The sequence below is a fragment of the Poecilia reticulata genome, linkage group LG5 (genome assembly GCF_000633615.1).
Source record: "Poecilia reticulata strain Guanapo linkage group LG5, Guppy_female_1.0+MT, whole genome shotgun sequence".
Classification (NCBI taxonomy): Eukaryota; Metazoa; Chordata; class Actinopteri; order Cyprinodontiformes; family Poeciliidae; genus Poecilia; species Poecilia reticulata.
The window spans coordinates 31,753,495-31,772,409 of NC_024335.1; the positions used below are offsets into that span (position 1 = coordinate 31,753,495).

The 18,915-nt window shown below is 39.8% G+C and overlaps 1 protein-coding gene across 4 annotated transcripts; it reads right to left on the bottom strand.

The window, feature by feature from the left end:
• Window positions 1-27: 27 nt before the first annotated feature.
• On the bottom strand, window positions 28-18,362 carry LOC103465581 (protein kinase C-binding protein 1-like). 4 transcript variants are annotated; one of them, XM_017304734.1, is made up of 21 exons: window positions 18,255-18,361; window positions 13,260-13,333; window positions 12,853-12,998; window positions 10,692-10,835; window positions 9,457-9,570; window positions 9,076-9,141; window positions 8,777-8,869; window positions 8,531-8,618; window positions 7,611-7,666; window positions 7,420-7,497; window positions 7,190-7,305; window positions 5,786-6,279; window positions 5,465-5,566; window positions 5,174-5,329; window positions 4,544-5,071; window positions 3,379-3,762; window positions 3,111-3,304; window positions 2,209-2,289; window positions 1,976-2,054; window positions 1,628-1,867; window positions 28-725 (listed from the first exon to the last, which is right to left on the bottom strand). In XM_017304734.1, exons 1-21 carry the CDS (start codon window positions 18,266-18,268, stop codon window positions 550-552), a joined length of 3,423 nt encoding a protein of 1,140 aa, XP_017160223.1. In that variant the 5' UTR covers window positions 18,269-18,361; the 3' UTR covers window positions 28-549. The 4 variants fall into 4 exon arrangements, with proteins under 4 accessions (XP_017160223.1, XP_008408790.1, XP_017160224.1 ...); XM_008410568.2 differs by having other exon boundaries at window positions 10,692-10,913; XM_017304735.1 differs by lacking the exon at window positions 9,076-9,141.
• Window positions 18,363-18,915: the final 553 nt, after the last annotated feature.

The window sequence follows — 18,915 nt, forward strand, 5'->3', positions numbered from 1 at the left end:
TTGGTCTGGAGGAGAACTGGGCCGATGCAGAATGTTGTGCTTTTTTATTTCAACAAGCTAGCGATTAGCATGATATATTTCTTTTGGACTTAATGTATGAATAGAAATTGTATTTAAATGCAGAATAAAAAAAAAAACTCAATTTTATCATCATACAGTAACTGAAAATATCCGAGCATACTCATCGACTATTTTAGAATAACACATCAAATAAGAGCTGAATAACAAAGATTACAAAACAGTTTCATTTTTTTGCCACCAGTCTCATAATCTACATTTATGATCCATTAAGGTCCATTAACATAGGCTATATTTTATAACTGTATAAAAGCTTTTCATTGAGCTATGTGCGTATTTCTGTTTTGTGAGACCAATGCATGCTCTTAGATCATTTACACTAACAGCTTAATGTATGGAGCAGCAAACATGTTTTTGAAAAGTCCATAAATAACGGTAAACTAAGTCCCAATTTTGGAAAGGCATCCAACATAAAACAGCTCAGACACAACATAGTAGTAAAACATACATAATTTTACATTTTCATGTTGGTTATGACAAGGTCACAGCAACATTTTGAGTACTTTTTTCTGTGTCACAGTCTTTGTCTGAAGAGGCAGACACTGGGGCATCTCTGAGGGTATTAGGGCCGCTGCTTGTCTGCCCTGCACCTTTGTTTGGCACTTCTGCTGTTGGCTCTGCCTCAGGTTCTTGCTGTGGGGCAGTTGCTACAAGAAGAAAACAAGTCAAAAAATTGTCATAAATGTAAAGAATGTACAGTTATTATGGAATATGGCTAAATCTTCCTACCAGATGTTTTACATATAGTCATCATGGACATAAATCATATTTACTCTGCACTATATATATATTCATGTCACTATTTTACAGAGTGGAGTGATTAAAAAACATACAATTTCAGTGAATTTCGAAAACAAGAACCAGATGGGTAAATGTGAATTTATTGTGAATTTTCTCCAATTCACACAGGGTCAAAATTAGATATAAAGAATCTATTATATACATGTTCCCTCACGTTCCCGCGTTCAATTGTTGACTGAAAAAGTCAAATGATTGAAGTTGTTTGGTATTATCGATCCACTAAATCCACTAAGAAAACATAACGTTTCCAATAAATCATAAAGAGCCCAATTCATTAAAGAGACTTGTGGTTATGTTGGACGTAGGTAAACATCTGATCTGAATTGTACGCTGCAAAACCACAAAATCTTACAAATGTTTTTGGTTTGGTTTCTAGTGTAAATATCTTAGCACACTTGAAATAAGACAAAAATTAATTACAAGTAACTTTTCAGCAATATCTAGACGCTTGTTTTAAGTCAATAATTCACTAACATTGATGACAAAGTACTACAGTATTTACAAGTAAAATGATCTGCAAGTGGATCTCATACTTTTTCATAATTATTAAAGTATTATTGACTTAAAACAAGCTCTTATTTCTTGCTGAAAAGTGACTTCTAAGTTAGGCTTGTCTTATTTCAAGTGTAATAAGATATTTCCACTAGAAACCAGACCAAAAATACTTGGTAAGATTTTGTGTTCTGCAGTGTAGCTGTTGTTTTTGTTGTTGTAAGCCTTAGTTTTGATTCTGGCTCAGTGTCCTTACCTGACTGAGTGCAGGACTTCATGTGTTCTGGCCAGTGGGCTTGCTGACATGGGTAATCGCAGTAGCTGGTGTTCCAGCAGCAGTAGAAGATGGCCTCCTTCCTGCAGTTTGCGCACCACTGTTTCTTCTTGGTCTCATCCACAGCCTGCTGCTTCTCCAGCTCCATCTGCTTCTTCACTTCGGCCATTAGCCTTTCCCTCTCCTGCTCCAGACTCTGTCTCATTTCTGCCATCGTCAGCTCTGCATCAGAGAGCAAAAGGAGAACCAATCAAAAGGAAAAAAGGAACGACGTTGTGATAATTAAGACAATGTACTGAGGCAGCGAGGAAAAACTAATGAGGACCTCACCGAGATTGTGCTTCATTTCAGACAACTCCTGCTGATGTAGCCATTGTAGTTTTTCTATTTCAATTCTCAGTCGTTTTATCTGCAGGAAATACATGAAGGGGTATTATGTACAATTCTTTATAGGAAAAGTGTTCACCCACCTTAAACCTTTTCATATTTTTCAGGTTACAACTCTGAAATTTTTATCACTTGAAACGTAGTTAGACTCTCCACAGCCCGGACTAAACACTTACCTCTCCTATTGTGTTCCCTGAAGAGCCTTTAGAGAGATCGTTGTACATCTCAGTCATTGTACCTTTAATTGCATCCATTATCTGAAAAAAAAAAAGATTATTTAATTAAATGTGTTAAAAAACATGCATTTGATGTTCTGGATTAGACTAACTCTTCTGTATTTCAAACTAACTGTCATGAAGGCTATTAATATTGTAATGAACTGAAACAGTTTATTTTATTTTATTTATTTAACATCGGATATCCCCTTTAGAAGGAAGCAAAAACCTATTATTGGTCCACTATGGTCCCTTTAAGCAAGTTAGGGTAGGTATATGAGCTATAATGTAATGTGTTCATTACATTTTTTGCTCAAAATCATCTAGTGTGATTTTAGTCTGGTCAGTTCTGCCAATTTTAGCTACCTTTTTAGGGCATCTTGTCACTTTAAATCCAAATAAGCTAATGCTGGCCACTCCCACAAGTAATGAAAAGGACTGCAAACAGATGCGCAATTATACAACTGGACATCTTTGAAAAGAAGAAGTGGAGCCTCCTGCACAAGCAACAAGAATGTAGCAAGTGGTCTCTGAATGGTAAGTCAAAAAATTTTTCTTTTCCAGGAGACGTTGAACAGACCATATAGCGCTAAAACCAGCTGCCCAAACGTGCTGGAGCTCAGCTTGGGTTGATAGGTCAGTGGCTGAGGTAACAAAGCAATGGAGGATTTTAAAATGGCTAGTTTTCCAGATCAACTTATCGCCAGAGAACTATTGGGTGTTTTTTTAACTACTTGGGCTGTTGTTAGAAGCTGTTGAGACCCAAATGGAAGAACAAGAATTCTAAATTTGCATAATAGGTCCCCTTTAAGTCTTGCAAATTAGGTTAATCAAAAATTAAGTTAAAAAAAAATTATACTAACTTTATTTGTATATTTTGCAATGTCTGCAGCCACATCTGCAGAGGCAGTGGGAATATACACGTCTGTTCCGGCCGGCGATGACGCAGGTGTGCCCAAACTTGACGGAGCTACCATGGTAACAGAAGCTGGACTGCTAGGTACCAGAGTACCAGCAGGTGTGGACGTGCTGATGGATGGGTCTTTTTGTTGAACGGCTAAAATTAAGAACACAAGCATCAATATTATGCACAAGCGGAAGGAAGCTCACGATGAAAACCGTGCGACTCACTCTTAGCAGCCTGTCTCGTCTGGTAGCGAGAGCTTTGTGAGGACTGCTGCGCCGAGGACGACGACGAAGGGACGGCTGCGGAGCCATTTCCCGCTACTTGTGTCTGGGTCAGAACCTGGGCCTGGCTGTGTCTGGGCGAGGATGCCTGCGTTTGCGGGGCCACGACGAGCTGCTGGGTTTGCTGCTGCCGCTGCACCTTCTGCATGTGCCACTTCTGGGAGGACGTCTGAAACTTTGCAGCGGGACTCCACACCACGGCTCGCTGAACCACCGGCACCGTCTCTCTGGGCAGCAGAGGGCGCTGTTTCTTCAAAGCTGGCGCGGCTGAAATCGATGAGGAAGACGACGGCGTTGTGGCAGCGCTGGCGACGGACGAGTGGCTGACTGTGGCGGGAGAGGAAGTAGTGAATGTGACCATAGTGACAGGAAGGGCCACCAGAGACTGCGTGGAAACGCCAGAGGATGTGGAAGCGGCGGTAGAGTTTGACGACGGGAGCCCCGATGTGGTCAAAGCTTATCCTACGTACGACAACGAAAAGGAAATTTTAACCCCCCCACCCCCCCCCCAAAAAAAATCCACAACTGCTCCGAAGTTGTGGATAAAATAACGGTCCTGAAGATTCTTCTGTTATTAGACACCGAGTTATTCAATGTCTCTTCAGACATACCTGGCATGTTTCGACGTTGTTCAGTCTTCTTCACGACTGTTGTTCTCAGTCGAAACATGTCAGGTATGTCTGAAGACCGAGTATCTAATAACAAAATGCTTAAGACTGTTTCACATATGGACGAAATGAGTTTCATTGATATGTTACAGGATAAACTAACGAATAAGGACCATCTCAATGTCCTTTAACTTCACCTCGAACAGAATGGTTGAAGCTTGGACAAAGTTGAGTCTCTCAGAGAGAGACACATCAGAGCTGGCTTTAGAGTTGATAAAGGAAGCTAACATTAAGCTACTGGAAAGGCTCTATGCTAACCTTGATTTATAAACCAGAAAACCAATTATTTTAATTTAACTTTCAGAATTGCCAATTTTTTTTTTTTGGAGTTTTAAAAAGATTGCCTTATTAAAAGTCCAAAATGGTTAAGGCCATCTGACTGGCCTTTTGATCTACTGTGATTACTTCACAGTAGATCAAAAAGGGAAGCCCCTTCTCACCTTCAGATTTCCCAACAGTTGACTCTTTGACAGTGCCGTCTTTTCTGCTTCTCTTTTTCTCCTTGCCAGGCTGTTCTTCCCCAAGATCAATAACCAGCTCCTTCTCTGAGTCAGAGTCCTCAGTGGGAACTGTCTGTTTTGCCTCCTTTAGTTTCACCTGACACTTTTCCTTGGACACCGGGGCTTCTAGAGCCGTTTCAGTCATATCTGGGTTCTCTTTACCCAAATTGGTGCTCGTTTTCTGTTCAGCTTCGCCATCAGATACGGACACGCTGGAATCATCCGTTGTGTTTGGCAAAAGTGGGTCGGCTTTGTCTTTCTCCGTCTGGCTTACAGAAGGTTGCTCTTTCGCTTTACTCCTAGTGGGCTCCTTCTGCATTTCCCTTTTGGGGGCAGAGTCTTGGCCAGGCTTAGACTTTGACTCTTCATCTGTGGCGTACTCACTATCGCTGGAGTCGGATTTGTCAGAGTCTTCAGAGTCGCTGTGCTCCACACCTTTATAAACGTCCACCGAGATTTCATCAATACCTACAAAGCAAAGACAGAGACGACTGTCCAGTCCAAAGGAACCACAATATTTAGCTTATTAAGAGTAGTCCATGTGATAAATGTCCAGGTTTCCATACTAACCCAACTGTGCCTTGCAGCTCTCAATTGTCTTGTCCAATTTTAGCTGGAAGCGGCTCTTGGTCTGCCTTTTTGGAGATGTGAGGGCCGGAGCGGCTCCCTGTTTCTGCTGAACCGTCTCGCTGAGCTCCTTTAGATCCATTTCTGCTTTACTTCGATCTGAAAGGACACAAAACAATCACCATAACCGCATGAACCAAAACAGAAAGATTTGGATGAAGTATCCATATTTTAGCCGTCATGGTTAAATATTAATGTCATATATCTTAACAAAAAAAGGCGTAAAAGATTCACCTAGATTAAGATTTAGAATGCTTCCAGTCTGTGGCGCCTTTTCTTGCTTCGGTGTGTCGGGGGTCTGAGAGTGGGGTGGTTTCGGGCTGTCTAGGGAATTTCCTGTAAAAACCAAAAAATGGAAAGATTGTATGGAAGAATACCTTCTGCATGATAAAGATTCTCTACAATTCAGCTAACAAAAAAAATGCAAAGCTCTACTGATAAATTAATTGAAGTCTCATTGCAGATTTTTATATTTTTTTCCTAATCTTTCTCATCTCCAGCTAGCACAGCAAGCATGAAATGGACACGTTTCTGACAATGCAGATGTGTTGGTACCTGTGCAGTCGGTGGACTCTTCTCCTGCACTGGACTGGCTGTTTGCAGATTTTGTCTGCGTCCTGTCTGCCGTTTCCTGCTCCCCATCGGAGACGCCGTGTGCGGAGGAGTTGGTGCTCATGGGGGACCGCTGCCCGTCTCCAAGAGGACGCCGCTGTCCCGTTGTGCTCCCTCCCAGACCTGACAGCACCGCCCTGGTCAGGGTGATCTTGGGCGACGCCGACATATCGATGCTCAGCTTGAGCTTCTCCGGTTTCTCGGGTTTTACGGCGGTGGACGAGGGATTTGAGGGGTCAAGAAGCAGCTGGAAGCTATTGTCAGGGGTGTATGGCGTCCTGAAGGGGGCATAGTTGAAGACGCCAAACTTCTTTCTCATGTTCTCCACATAGACCTCCATCTCCTGCATGGCACTGTTGAAAATGCTTTTGGTCTTTTTCACAGAAAAGGGAATCTCTTTGGACATGAGGTAGCAGTTGTTCAGAGGAACCCAGGCCCTGCAAGATAAATTCCAGAACTGATCCACTATAGGAAGAAAAACAAAAGTAAATATAACGCTATAGGTCCATGTAAATCCCGGTGCAACTTTTCACTTCTGATACGATATTAATATTGCAGCTTTGGGTATTAGTCGATACAGATATTGACCCAATAAGATATCCGCTCCAATCATACGTTGTTCTTAGGGATGCACCGATCCACTTTTTTTCATTTCCGATACAGATATTAATATCTGAAGTTCAGTATCGACCAATATCGACCCAATACTGAAAAACAGGTTAATTGACTTAAAAGGTTTCTCTTTTTTTAAAAACACAGACATAAATGTACTGAACTGCAAATTTATATGATAACTCTGCACCAGACCAGCTCATTTAAATACATTCATAACTTCACAAGCTTAGTCAAACACAGAAGAATGACGCAACTATAATTTTTTCACTTGCTGCAATAGATAAATGTAAAATAAATAATATAGAAACTGAAACTGACCTTGGTCAAGTACGTAAAACTATGGTGATCTGCAAACCTTTTTTCAAATTATTTAAAAAGTGCAATTACAAATTCTAAATATAATGCAAAATAAACAATAAAGCATGAAACAACTCAGAGCACAAAGTATAAAACTATACTTTGTGATCGATACCTAGAATTTTTTTCAACATTGGGACTGATACAGATATTACTATTGAATCATTGCAGCTCTAAAACATTTATTGTGTATTTTATAGTGTTAGAAAAGACTTGATCAAGAGGAGTGTTTATAACGGTTTGCTTCTGTCTGAAATTTTAGATGTGGGTCGATATAATACGATATAAAATTTTCTGGCTGATATCGGACCAATTTTCAATATCGATATTGGATTAGGGCAGCCCTAATGTAAATGAAGCCACAACGGCCGATACCTGTCATGTTGGCCAAAGAAGCGAGCGTCCACCTGTCCGTCTTTGTCCCGTAACGCTTTAGCAGGCCAGAACGGAAATCCTTTCAATTTGGCCCACACGAGAGGGTGTGGGTGGCTCTGCAGACAGACAGTAACAGACTGGAACTACAGAGCTGCTGCCTGATCATTTATTTCACAACCGATGAACAACAGGATGGCGTTAATAAACATCAGGCAAGTCAGCTAGCTTACGCATGGCTCACAGAACCAGTTCTCTCTCTTTTGGCAGGCGGACAGGTAACACTCAGGACACACTTCGATCTCATTCATCTGCAAAAAAAAAACAAACAAGCCAAACAAAAATAAAAGACAGGGATAAGTTTCATGCTTTGAACAAAGCATCGTCTGTACAGAAAGATATGTAACCCAAACTTTATGCTTACCTCGTGTTCACAGATTTTTACTATCACTTTAGCTGTAGCTGTGAGCTTGTGATTGCCTGAAAGAATAACATGGATTATTTCTGAACACTTTAAGTGTACCGCAGGTTACAGTACTATTCTAATCTAACCGGAATTCACACTGTAGCTACAACTACCAATAAGATCATTGGGTTGATTTTCATGTGTAGAACTTTTCACACACAGAGGCTGACATTTTTTGCAATTTCCTGTGTGTAAAATAGCTCAAGCACAGTCAGATAAGTGAATAATAAACTGAATAAAAAGTATTTGTGAATACCTTTCAGGTCTGGCCACAGATTATTCATAGGATTTCTGAAGCAAAGCTTTAGACTATTGCTGTTTTTGGTTTTTTGAAAAAGGGCTTTTTAATCACAGCCAGACTTGTGTGGTGCTGACAGATTCTCCCACCTGAGCTGTAGACCTCTACAGCTCCCCCTGGTGTTACCGTGGATGGCTGCTTCGCTGATTAATGCTCAATTCAGCAGCAGTGCTCCGAGTTGTTCATTTTATAACCTTCTGCTCCACCCTATTTCTTAATAAAGTGACTTGTGAAGACAGAATTTATTTAGAGGCATTAAGCTAAAGAAATATTATAAATGCATGTATACTTTTTCAGATTTTTCTCTGCAAAAGAAATTTTTAAAACGTGCCATTTTCCTTCCACTTAACTATGGCGCTCCACTTCACCTTAGCCTGCTGCATAAACATCCGGTGAAAATCTGTGGTCTTAATAGGTCAAAATGTGAAGTCGTATGAATACTTTTTTTTCCAAAAAAGTTATGAATACCTTTTTTTTCCTAAAAAGTATTCATACCAGTTGTAAGTTCATTACAGTCCTTACAACCTGTTATAAATATCCAGAAATCGTGTTCATGTTAATAATAACATCAGCAACATACCTCCATTGTAGATAATGCAATTGTGCAAAATCCATTTAACATCTGCCAGAAAGGCCTCTGTGCAGCCGTACATTTTCTTTTTGATATTCTGTGGCATATAAAAAACGACAAAAGAACTGTCTGAACAGCGATAGTTTGATGATCAATGATACGAGTCTAAAGCAAAAAACAGCAAGTCACGGATCTCTTGATAGAGAGGCTGTGGTCAAATTGCAACACATAAACACGTTAGTAACTAAAATATACCTTCTCAAGTGTGCAAAGATCCATCGGATGAAATATATACTCTGCGTAATCTGGATGCTGTTCAAGAGACACCGGTTTCTGGAAAGGTTCAGTCTGCAAAATTGAGTAAAGAAGAAAACAAAACAAAAAAAAGAAATAGTGAAGTTAAACAAATACTGAGGATTCACAAGTATTTCCCCCCCTAACATGCCACCCACATACTGGAATAAGCTCTAAAAGCAGCTAAAAAAAAAAACGAGAGAAAGAAGCAGTGAAGTAACAAATCATGATGAGGTCTTGTTAGTGATGTGATTGATTACCCAATTAAAAGTCTTTCTCTGCGAGGAAGCTGCATGTGGGGAGCGAGATGACAAGCGCGGATGATCCTGAAAGAGAGTGAGAGGGGCAGCTGTATCCTCACCACCAGCTTGCGTGTTCACCGCCTTTCAAGCCTTGACAGGCCCATTAGAAAACACTTCACGTGACTGTTAGTTCTGTTACAGCGAAGTTCATCATGCAGATTCATAGTTACGTGAAAAACCGGGTCGAAAGGTGAACAGTAAAGTTGCAGATCTGGCACTACCGAAAGGTGGCAGATCGTCGCTTGGTTGTGTAAGCGAAACAATGCATGCCTAAATTCAGGTAAACGTAAAGACAATCCTTTTTAAGAAGGAATGGCTCCTGTTAGAAAAAATACTTACACCTGGTTGCTTCATCTTCTGCAAAGCAAACTTAAGAAGATAAGAAAGTTGGTCTGTAGTGAGCATCATCATGGCCTTGCTCTGTGTCTCTATACACTCAGCAACAGTTATTTTCTGAAGGGCGAGAGAAAAAAAAAATCAACATTTCATTCACGGCTTTTTACGAGATGCAGCACATAGACGCTCTGAAGTTTTTGCTATTTGTGCTGTCAATAACCTCTCTTGCTGTAATTGTTTTTTTCAAATGTAAGCCTTTTTGTAATTTGCAACCAAAAATGTGGTGAAACAATAAACTCAACCTCTTGCATATTTTTCTCATTTTGTCAGATTACAACTACTCACCTCAGTGTATTTGTATTTTAAGACCATGACAAAGTAGCACATGGGAAATGATAGATGTTTGTCAATATTTGCACAAATATATGAAAATTGTGACTTAACTCTTATTTTTTAGACTAACAGGTTTTGTTACTTAGCTCCATCAGGCCTAAAAAATCCAACCCGACCTGACCCAACCGGAGCCCATAATGTGAGCGCTATCCAACCTAACTAATTAACTTTATTTATAGCTTGAAGTAAACCCGACATATTATTTTAGCTATGATTTTACTGCTTTCGTTTTTAGACCACTGTTTAAGTAAGCAGAGAATCTTCTCCCATTTTTAGCTTTTGTTTCATATGTTCCAGCTCCATCTTGTCGCTTGTTGTGACGACAGGCAAATCAACTGGTATGAGCGATTAAAAGGATCCCATCTCCTTGAAACTTTATAAAAATTCTTGATCGGCCAGAAAACTCCAATTGGTACACAACTAATTTAAATGTATCGGAGTAAAGGGGTTGAGGATGTATGCATACCACATTTTGAGATTTTTTTTGACAACAGTCATAAATATTTGTGAAGGCTTATTCATGTTCTTGACAGGTGTTATGTCATGTTTACGAAAGTGTCATGACAGTCTTATTCACCCCCTTCAAATAAAGTGTTATCTTTTTTTTTGTAGAAATGTTTTCTTGTAGTTTAAGAACTTTTAAGGGGATTGTCCTTCTCTAATTTGTGTTGGTCTAAAATATAAAAGCTCAATGTAGTATATGGAAGTTTGTGGTAGTAATGCGCCAAAATGGGGGAAAAAAAACATTCTAAGAGGTATGAGTACTTTTGGGTGGCTGCGTCTAAAGTCATAAAGCAGCTTTCGACAAGTTGTTTACAACACCATTCACATCCCGGGTTCAGTACCTCACATTCTGGACAGAACCAGTCGCCCTCGGGCTCAGCTGGCAGTTTGAGACACTTGGCGTGGTACACCCTGGGGCAGAGCTCACAGCAGAGCACCTGGCCCTCGCGGTGGCACAGCCAGCAGTAAAAGTCGTTCCTGCCGTCCTGCGGTACAACATCAACAGGGTCTGTGGTGAGTGCTGGCTGCTTGGCATAGTAAAAGGGACCGTGTCTTAGCTCAGACTGGAACGCAGGCAAAAGAAAGACAAAGTTGGGGGAAGGTCAAAATCAGGATGACAATTAAAGAAGCCAAGGAGGCATGCAAGGCATCTGCATAAAGTAGAGCTACTGAACTAAGCATAGATGAGATTACCCTTTGAGCAGCTAAGTGCTTCATAAGAGTCTCTTATTCAATTTCATGACGTTCACAGAAAAATGCTACATGTCTGAAGCAGGGTGTTGAGCCCTTATTCCTGGCAGTGTAACCCTGGGTAATTTTATCTCAGGTGAACAAGGACTCTGGATAGATAATAAAGAAGTTTTGGTAATAGTTCAAAGATTTAATGTAAGTAACTCTCAATCAACTAAGCAAAATGCCACATTTGTCACAATACAGAGAATCTGTCTTCGTCCTGGTGCTGAAGCTTCACCTTAGTTCACCTTAAAGATGAGCCAAGAGAAGCTGGAGATGAGGAACTGATCGATAGCTCTTATTCTCTATGCTACTCCCTCTCTGAGGGATGTCGCCCAAAAACTTTAAGCCTGTGTGATAATCAGCAGTTATATGTGTGTATGCTTCAGCTGTGTGTGTGTGTGTGTGTGTGTGTGTGTGTGTGTGTGTGTGTGTGTGTGTGTGTGTGTGTGTGTGTGTGTGTGTGCTTACGTGCGTGCGTGTGTGTAAGCTAAGAAAAAAAAATTCAAATACAGCAATAAATCTGGTAGACAGCATGTTCCCCCTAAGACTATGAAACTACAGTTGTACTCAAGGCAAAGGTTAAACTCAAAACATTGATGCAGAATCTAAAACACTAACAAGGGGAACAGTTTCTTCCCTAAGGTCAGGCTGTGCACAATTAACCTAAAATACATTCAACCCAAATGATCAACAAGTCATATAAAAACAGAGAGTTCCCTTGCTAGTGGTAGCCTAGCATTTCAGCAAACTACTCCGCATTAAAACACACTTAGCAAGGACCCATATAGCTACTATTTACTGAAAATTGCAGCTGCACGTGTTAAGTCAGATGTCTCTGTAAGAACAAATGGAATTAATTTGTTTAACTTTAATATTAACAGGTGTCAGCAAGAAATTGATTTTAAATCTCGGATCAAAACAGGGGACAAAACATTATGTTAAATGTCTCATTTTAAACAGTTCTAAATACGATAGTTTTGACATGTGCACAGCAACATATAAAGAAACAATTTTATTTGTAATGCCTGATGGAGTCCACTAGTAAATGTACCACAGACAGCTTTCAGCAACAAAAGATCAATAACATTGTTAATCTATTCTGATTCTTCTTATATATTGTTCACTTAAGTTGTTGAGAAGGAATAATTGAGACAAGTATAAAATGTTAACATCTCCTAAAAGCTTAAAAGCAATAACCTAGGAATTGGTGATATTGTATGATGAAAACAAGGCATCTCAAAAATGTGACTTTTATTGTCATTTACAAACGGAGAAAAAAAACCTGTACTTTTTATGGTAAATGCATTCCACTAACTTAAATCATATGTCCTCTTTCCCTTTTATTATTTTCACATTTTTGTTAGTTTCTAACAATACTGAATGCGTTTGCTCACGCATCTTGCAGATTTCCCTTGTGTAAAACATTCAGGATGTGGAGCTGCATGTTCTGACTGTGTGGTATCGACGCTCAGTGAGTCGAGCAAAAACAAACAGACATGTGAATGTTGACAGAACATCGAGTTTTGAGCCTTTTTTAAAGCTGCTCGTGTATATGTAGATGTTCTCTACGCCAGCATGCTAATAAATTCTCATTGTTGCGTAATTTTAGATTAATTAAATCTAAATGGTAAATACATTCCACTAACTTAAAATGAAATGAATATACAACTAAGATTAACTAAATCGTTTTTTTGCGCACAGACTGAAGATCCAGCTTCTACATTTTGTTAGTTTTTTTTGTTCCCATTTGCCAGAGTGAGATGATACCTGGTCCTTGGTGCTGCTACCAGCTCCGGGTTTTTTCTTCTTTTTCAATGGGCAGGGTGAGCTTTCAGCAGGGGAGTGGCCGCTGGATGAGTTTGAAGGACTGGGGATTTTCCTCTTCTGGGCCAGCCTCTCTGTTGATCCTGCATCTGAAACAAGAAGAGTTTAGACTGGATCAGGCTAAGTCAGTGTGTTCTCAAACTGTGGACAAACAGTCCACAGTTCATGTTAAGTTGGAAAGTACACAAGAAAATCAAAAAGAAGAATATCTGTTTTAGAAAAATGCAAAAAACAAAAACAACATCAAAAACCGCTTCTAACTCTGGGCTACTTAAAGGTTTCTTTTAGTTTTTAAGTCATGTTTTCTGAGAATGCCACGTCAAATTGTTTGGCCAATTTGCTGTGCTTACCTTTGGATCTTGTGGAGATCTCCATTTCTTCTGCTTCAGTATAGTTTTCTGTTTTCCCCTCCTCCTCTATAACACTGACACACAAAGACAACCTTCAGTATATGCTCAGGTTTTATCCCTTCTGTGTCCTATTCTTTTATTTATTTTTATGAAAGTAGTGCACTGTGCCGTAAAGAAGACAGTACATTAATCAAAACGTATGATTGGATTACAACTAATGTTTAGCACATAAACAATGTGTAAATTGATCAAAATCACAATATAATATAGATTTACAGATTCCTTGGACAAGCTGCACTTAGCAAAGCTGAGCTTATGATTGACTGGGATTCTAAAATACTATGAGTTTTTAGTTTTGTTTCAGTCAGTCTAACAAGTTTCTACTTTGTCAAAAGCATCAATTCAGCAGATGAATTGAGACACAACGTCCTACAAATATTTACAGTAAACAACTTAAGTGTAAATATTTGGCACTATTAACTTCAAAAACACATATTTAAGACACTTAAGAGTTTACGGTTAATTTGTTTGCTCATAAAAACCTAAGAATCTATATACTGACATTTGTCGGTGATTTAATTAATAAAGTACAGTTGTCACATCTTCATCATAATGTTATTTGTTGCACTTATGATAGTGAATTAACTCACAGCTACATTTTTGTATACTTTTAAGACATTTTAAGGATTTTCTATAACTTAGAAAATCATGATCGGCTTGCTTACAAAATTTATCATACTTAAATTTCATGACATTGCATGTCTAATATCAAGATACATCTTAAAACATTAAAGATTTTTAAATTGAAATATATTTTTAGAAAGCAGTGAAAAAACAAGGTTTTACCAGAGATACAGATTGTGAAAAAACAAACATAAATAAACCAGCTGTGTTAGCCGATGACAAAAATATCTGACGGAAAATTTAAATTGTCCCAGAGCAAACCGATTTAACACGATACTGCCAAAAAACTGAGAGGAAGTATTGAGTAGTCACTGAATATGTTTTGCTTCTCAAGATGCATTGTGATGAAAAAAAATTTAGATGATATGGAAATTAAATACAACACTTTCAGCGATTTACAAATGCTGAGTTCAAGAAAAATGAGGAAATGGTTGAGAAGCAGTTTGTAATGGTGCAATTACACAACAGCACTTCCAGGTATTTATGATTAAGCATAGAAAAAATATTCCAGTCAAATCTGAGCTGTCCAACATCTACCAAAATATATCTTTTTAAATTAATAAAAACACATTGTACTTGTGAAAATCCTCAAAATGCGAGCCCAAACATGCCTTCAACCATCTTTATCAAAGATTTGCCCAACAAGATTTTTTATTCCCTATTGCCACTCAGACGTGCCTCAGCCTGATTTGAAGCCTATTGTTTATACCAATAAGGATATTCTGAGTGAACTGCAATGTTCAAGCTGTTGAGATGCTTTTGGATTTAGTTATTTTTGTTGTTATCCACAGCCATGAAACACATCTAGCGCAATTCTTTCTTCCAGTCAAACAAAAGTCAGTTTGGTACTGACCCTCTCTGACCTCCTCTGCCTCTTCAAGCTGACAGAAGAAAAATCAGAGACAGCGGACGCGAGACAGTGCAAGGAAGTGCCTCTGCTGACCTCCGTGTCTTAACCTGTCTGGACAGTTTCATGCACTTCACAACAACAACACCCTAAGCAAGCCACGGAAAATAGAAACAACACGCAACAGAAGACACGCAGCTGCACGGTCTGACACAACATCTCAAATATCAGAGAATCTAATGCAGCTAACTTATTGATACATCCCTGTCCACACCCACCTCTTCCACAACAATCATGCCTCAAGTGAAGGAAAGGATCAGCATACCTTCTCTCCTCCCTCACTCGCAGAATCTTCGGCCTGTTCTTTTATCTTTATCAATAATTGAGAACGCCAGCAAATGATGGGGTGGGAGAAAAAGATGAGTCCAGGTTTCCCAGAAGGCCTTCTCTCCCTGCTGTTCTCTCCTGCAATTGTCAATCTTTAACCTCGGCTGCGAGCCGCCGATTGGCTCGGGTACCAGACGGAGGTACCTGATTGGGTGCTGGGGCTCAGTGTGCAACACAGGCTCTCTGCTCCCTGCTTTCCTCAACCACACTGCTGCAATGCAGAGAGGACTGATCCGTACTACGGCTACAAAATTTCCCCTTGAAGCCATCATACAGAGGTCCACAGGGCACCAGTCTTTAGAACAGACATGTTAGCTTTAGCACTAAGAGCTTTGACAGAGAGAGAGGTTCAGATCTCCCCCTCACGGCACTCTCAATCAGTGTATGTATGTGTGTGGCATCCATTTTGAAGAAACAGTCTCTCTCTTTCTCTCCCTCTCTCTCCCCCTCTGTCTGTCTCTCTCTATCACCACTGCACAGACACACAGCACCATGCAAATTGTCTGTAAAGGACCACATACGGTTTATTATGTGCCCCAGCATGTGGACATGTAACTCTGGGCCAAAAAACTGGCCTGGAAATGTCACAGGGCCAGACAGCTGAGACAGTAGGAATGCATAAAGGTAATCTCTAAATAATACTTCTCCTTTATTCTGTAAAGTCGTATCTACTCAATACCTGACTGGAAATTGGACTTTGAGAACAAATATAGCTTTTTTTTTTTTTGCATTTTATTGCATAAAAATTACGCTGAATTAGAATATGGAAGCCAAGAGGAGACGTCTTTCCGCACATACTTCTTCTCAATGGCTTTATCAAGATAACGCGTCAATCTTGAGAAAACCTGATACTATCCTTCAAATGCCTGGCACAATGCATGGCACATCGGCATGCAATTGAGTGGTGGAATCAGGTTTAACACACATTCACACCAATCATCTTGTTATCTCGAAAAAACCACTGAGGAAAAAAGAATATGTATAATACAGAAAATTAAATAGTTATCTTGAGAAAACCATTGGGAAATTAACTCACTATCTTGAGAAAATCTTTGAGAAAAAGTATATGCGGAAAACGCCCACTCTCGGCTTCTGTATTAGAATACGCAAAAATGATCAATATCACCCAATCTGCAATGTTTTGTCAAGAGTGAGAATCTGTAATGTGTTCAAAGTCTAATCCCTTCTCTAAAAACTCGATGAAGAGGGCATCTGCCCAGTATGTCCATTAAGTCGATGTTTTCCACTTATCTGAGTTCAGACTTCAGTTGGAACAAGTTGAGGTGGGGAACCAATACATCCCTCTCCCAGACACATTCCTGGGGATTCCACGGCTTTCCTTGCCAGAAGGGACGTAAGACGAACCTGGTTTTTGCCCCAGCTGAACTGACTTCTTTTCATGTGGAAGACTGGTGGCTTTACTATAAGTTTTCACAGGATGTCAGAGCTCATTTTAGCTGATTGTATACAAAATCTTGACCTTTTGGCCATTATGCATTTGGATTAGGGTTAGGGTTGCAAAGCCTTCTACACACTAAAAATGCCAACAGAAGAGCCCTATCATCCCCAAATAGAGGAGATGTAACCTTGAGGTTCCCAAACTGGACCACCATGGCAAGGGTTTTACTGACAATGCCGGCAGTCTAAACACAGCTCTTTCTTTGATTATTAAAAAACCGGACAACACATAAAATCATCTCTGGTGCCCCATACTCCCAACAATCCCCAGGAAAAAATTTATTTTCCAAACCCAAACTCCCTGGACCCTCATAACTGGTCCACACTGGCCAGTACATGAATCTGAGGTTTGAAGGGCAGTTTCTTTTTTGATACCATTGGTGTCAAGCTCCATTTGTCAGTTTTAAGACTGTTTCTTTTTAGCATATTTATACTACTTATTTCATCTTTATATGTAAATTTTTCTTGATACACAGATATCAAACCAAATAGGCTGTGTGTGCTTTTACACTGAAGGGTTAGCCACACCAGTCCTGGAACGAGGGGATTAAACACATTCCTGGGCAAAGTAACACTAAACACTAACCCAAGCTTAAGCTGCATTATGTTAAACAAAGCAGCCACACCACAGTTCCCTCAGTTATATTAAAAATAATCGCAGTAAATGACAATACTTAAACATTGTCTTAATGTATAACAATTCCCACTTACCATTTGTAATAAACTATAAAAACAAGTTTATTGGAGAATGTATTTGGATATTATAGGTCAAATTCTACACAGATTCTCGAGCCTCTCCAAGTGAAATCTTTGTGTGAAAAGCTTCCAGAGGAAGTCCTTCCCACCTTCTGTCCTTCTCTCCTACATACAAATCACCAGTGTGTTTGGAGCAGAGGGACAGAAAGGGGAAGCCTTTTAAAATGGCTGACATTCAGCAGTCAAGAATAACGCTGGAGGGTGGGAGTCTGGGGGTAGCGCAGGTCAATATGCTCCACCAATTCCTACCATCTAGTACAGATTATTGGTATCTTAACTAACAGAGAGGTTACTAGATCGGACCATTGAAAATTATGTTTTACTTCAGTTTGCCAGTAAAAATGGGCATGATTTGAAATTAACAAGGTGTCTGGTGAAATACAGAAAAACAAGCAAATTGAAGTCTGTTCTTCAAGGCTATGTTAGTCTGGCAAACAATGAGCTACCCTGCTGTCTTGGTCTCATTCTAGTATAAGGTCTAAATTAAACTTGCTGTGCAGTCAGTTTCCCCATCTGTTAATTCCTCTGGGAACACCCCTCTGCATTGCTGCCTGTCTCTTCCATCCTGCCTGATTCACTCAGAGGGTATGTCATTTTGACAGCCAAGGCCAGACACAGCTGTAATGCGGTTTTCTCTTCAAAATTACTGGAAAACAGGCTTTTAGCATCAGTATCGGCTGCATTACTAAGCTCACTACGTCCTCACTCCAGGCTGCACTCATATGCTTGGGGGTTCCAATAAAATTTTACGCCCCCCCCCTCACCCTATCTCTCAAGCAAACTTATAACACCAGGCAGGCACAGATCCAACTGGTGCTCTTTTAGCAAAGCATTATATGTGAGAAAATAAAAGTAGGGCTTACCTCTGTGGCTGCATGGCTAAAAACTCTGTGTGATATGTCAGTGCTTATTAAAACATGGAGGACAGCCCTGTCAGCCCTCACCCAGCTTAGAGCACAGCCACGATTCTCCAAGCTCTCTGACTCCAATGTTCTGATAAAAGCCATGCCGAGACTGGCTGAGCACACAGAGCAAATGCAACGCAGCTGCTGATTGGCTGGTGCATTTCCGGGCTGCTTGTCTTTTGTTCAGCACAAGTGAGTTGAGACACAGCAAGACAACCCAGGCCCAAAACTCTGTGATAAGCCACCATATGTATACAGAACCATTTAAAAAACAACGCTATTCTTTTTCATAGACTTACTATAAAGCCAATCTTTGTTGCAATTGGGAAGAGAAGTTAGCTGTTATGTTGGGAACGAGCCTGTATTTAATTTGAAAGGTTATGACCCACAAGTTTCCTCCTGAAAACTAAACTAACCACAATGGTAACAATAAAGATCAGGCACTTGTACACTGATTGACCAGTGTTTAAAAACTAAAACAAAGACAGAAAATACAGGCTGATTTACGGCGTGTAATTAACCTCAGATAGTAAAGTCTTCTGAAAGATTCCTAAAACGATGTTAAATGTCCCTTTATCTAACTTCCACTGCCTATGGGTGTGTGTGTGTATATATATAT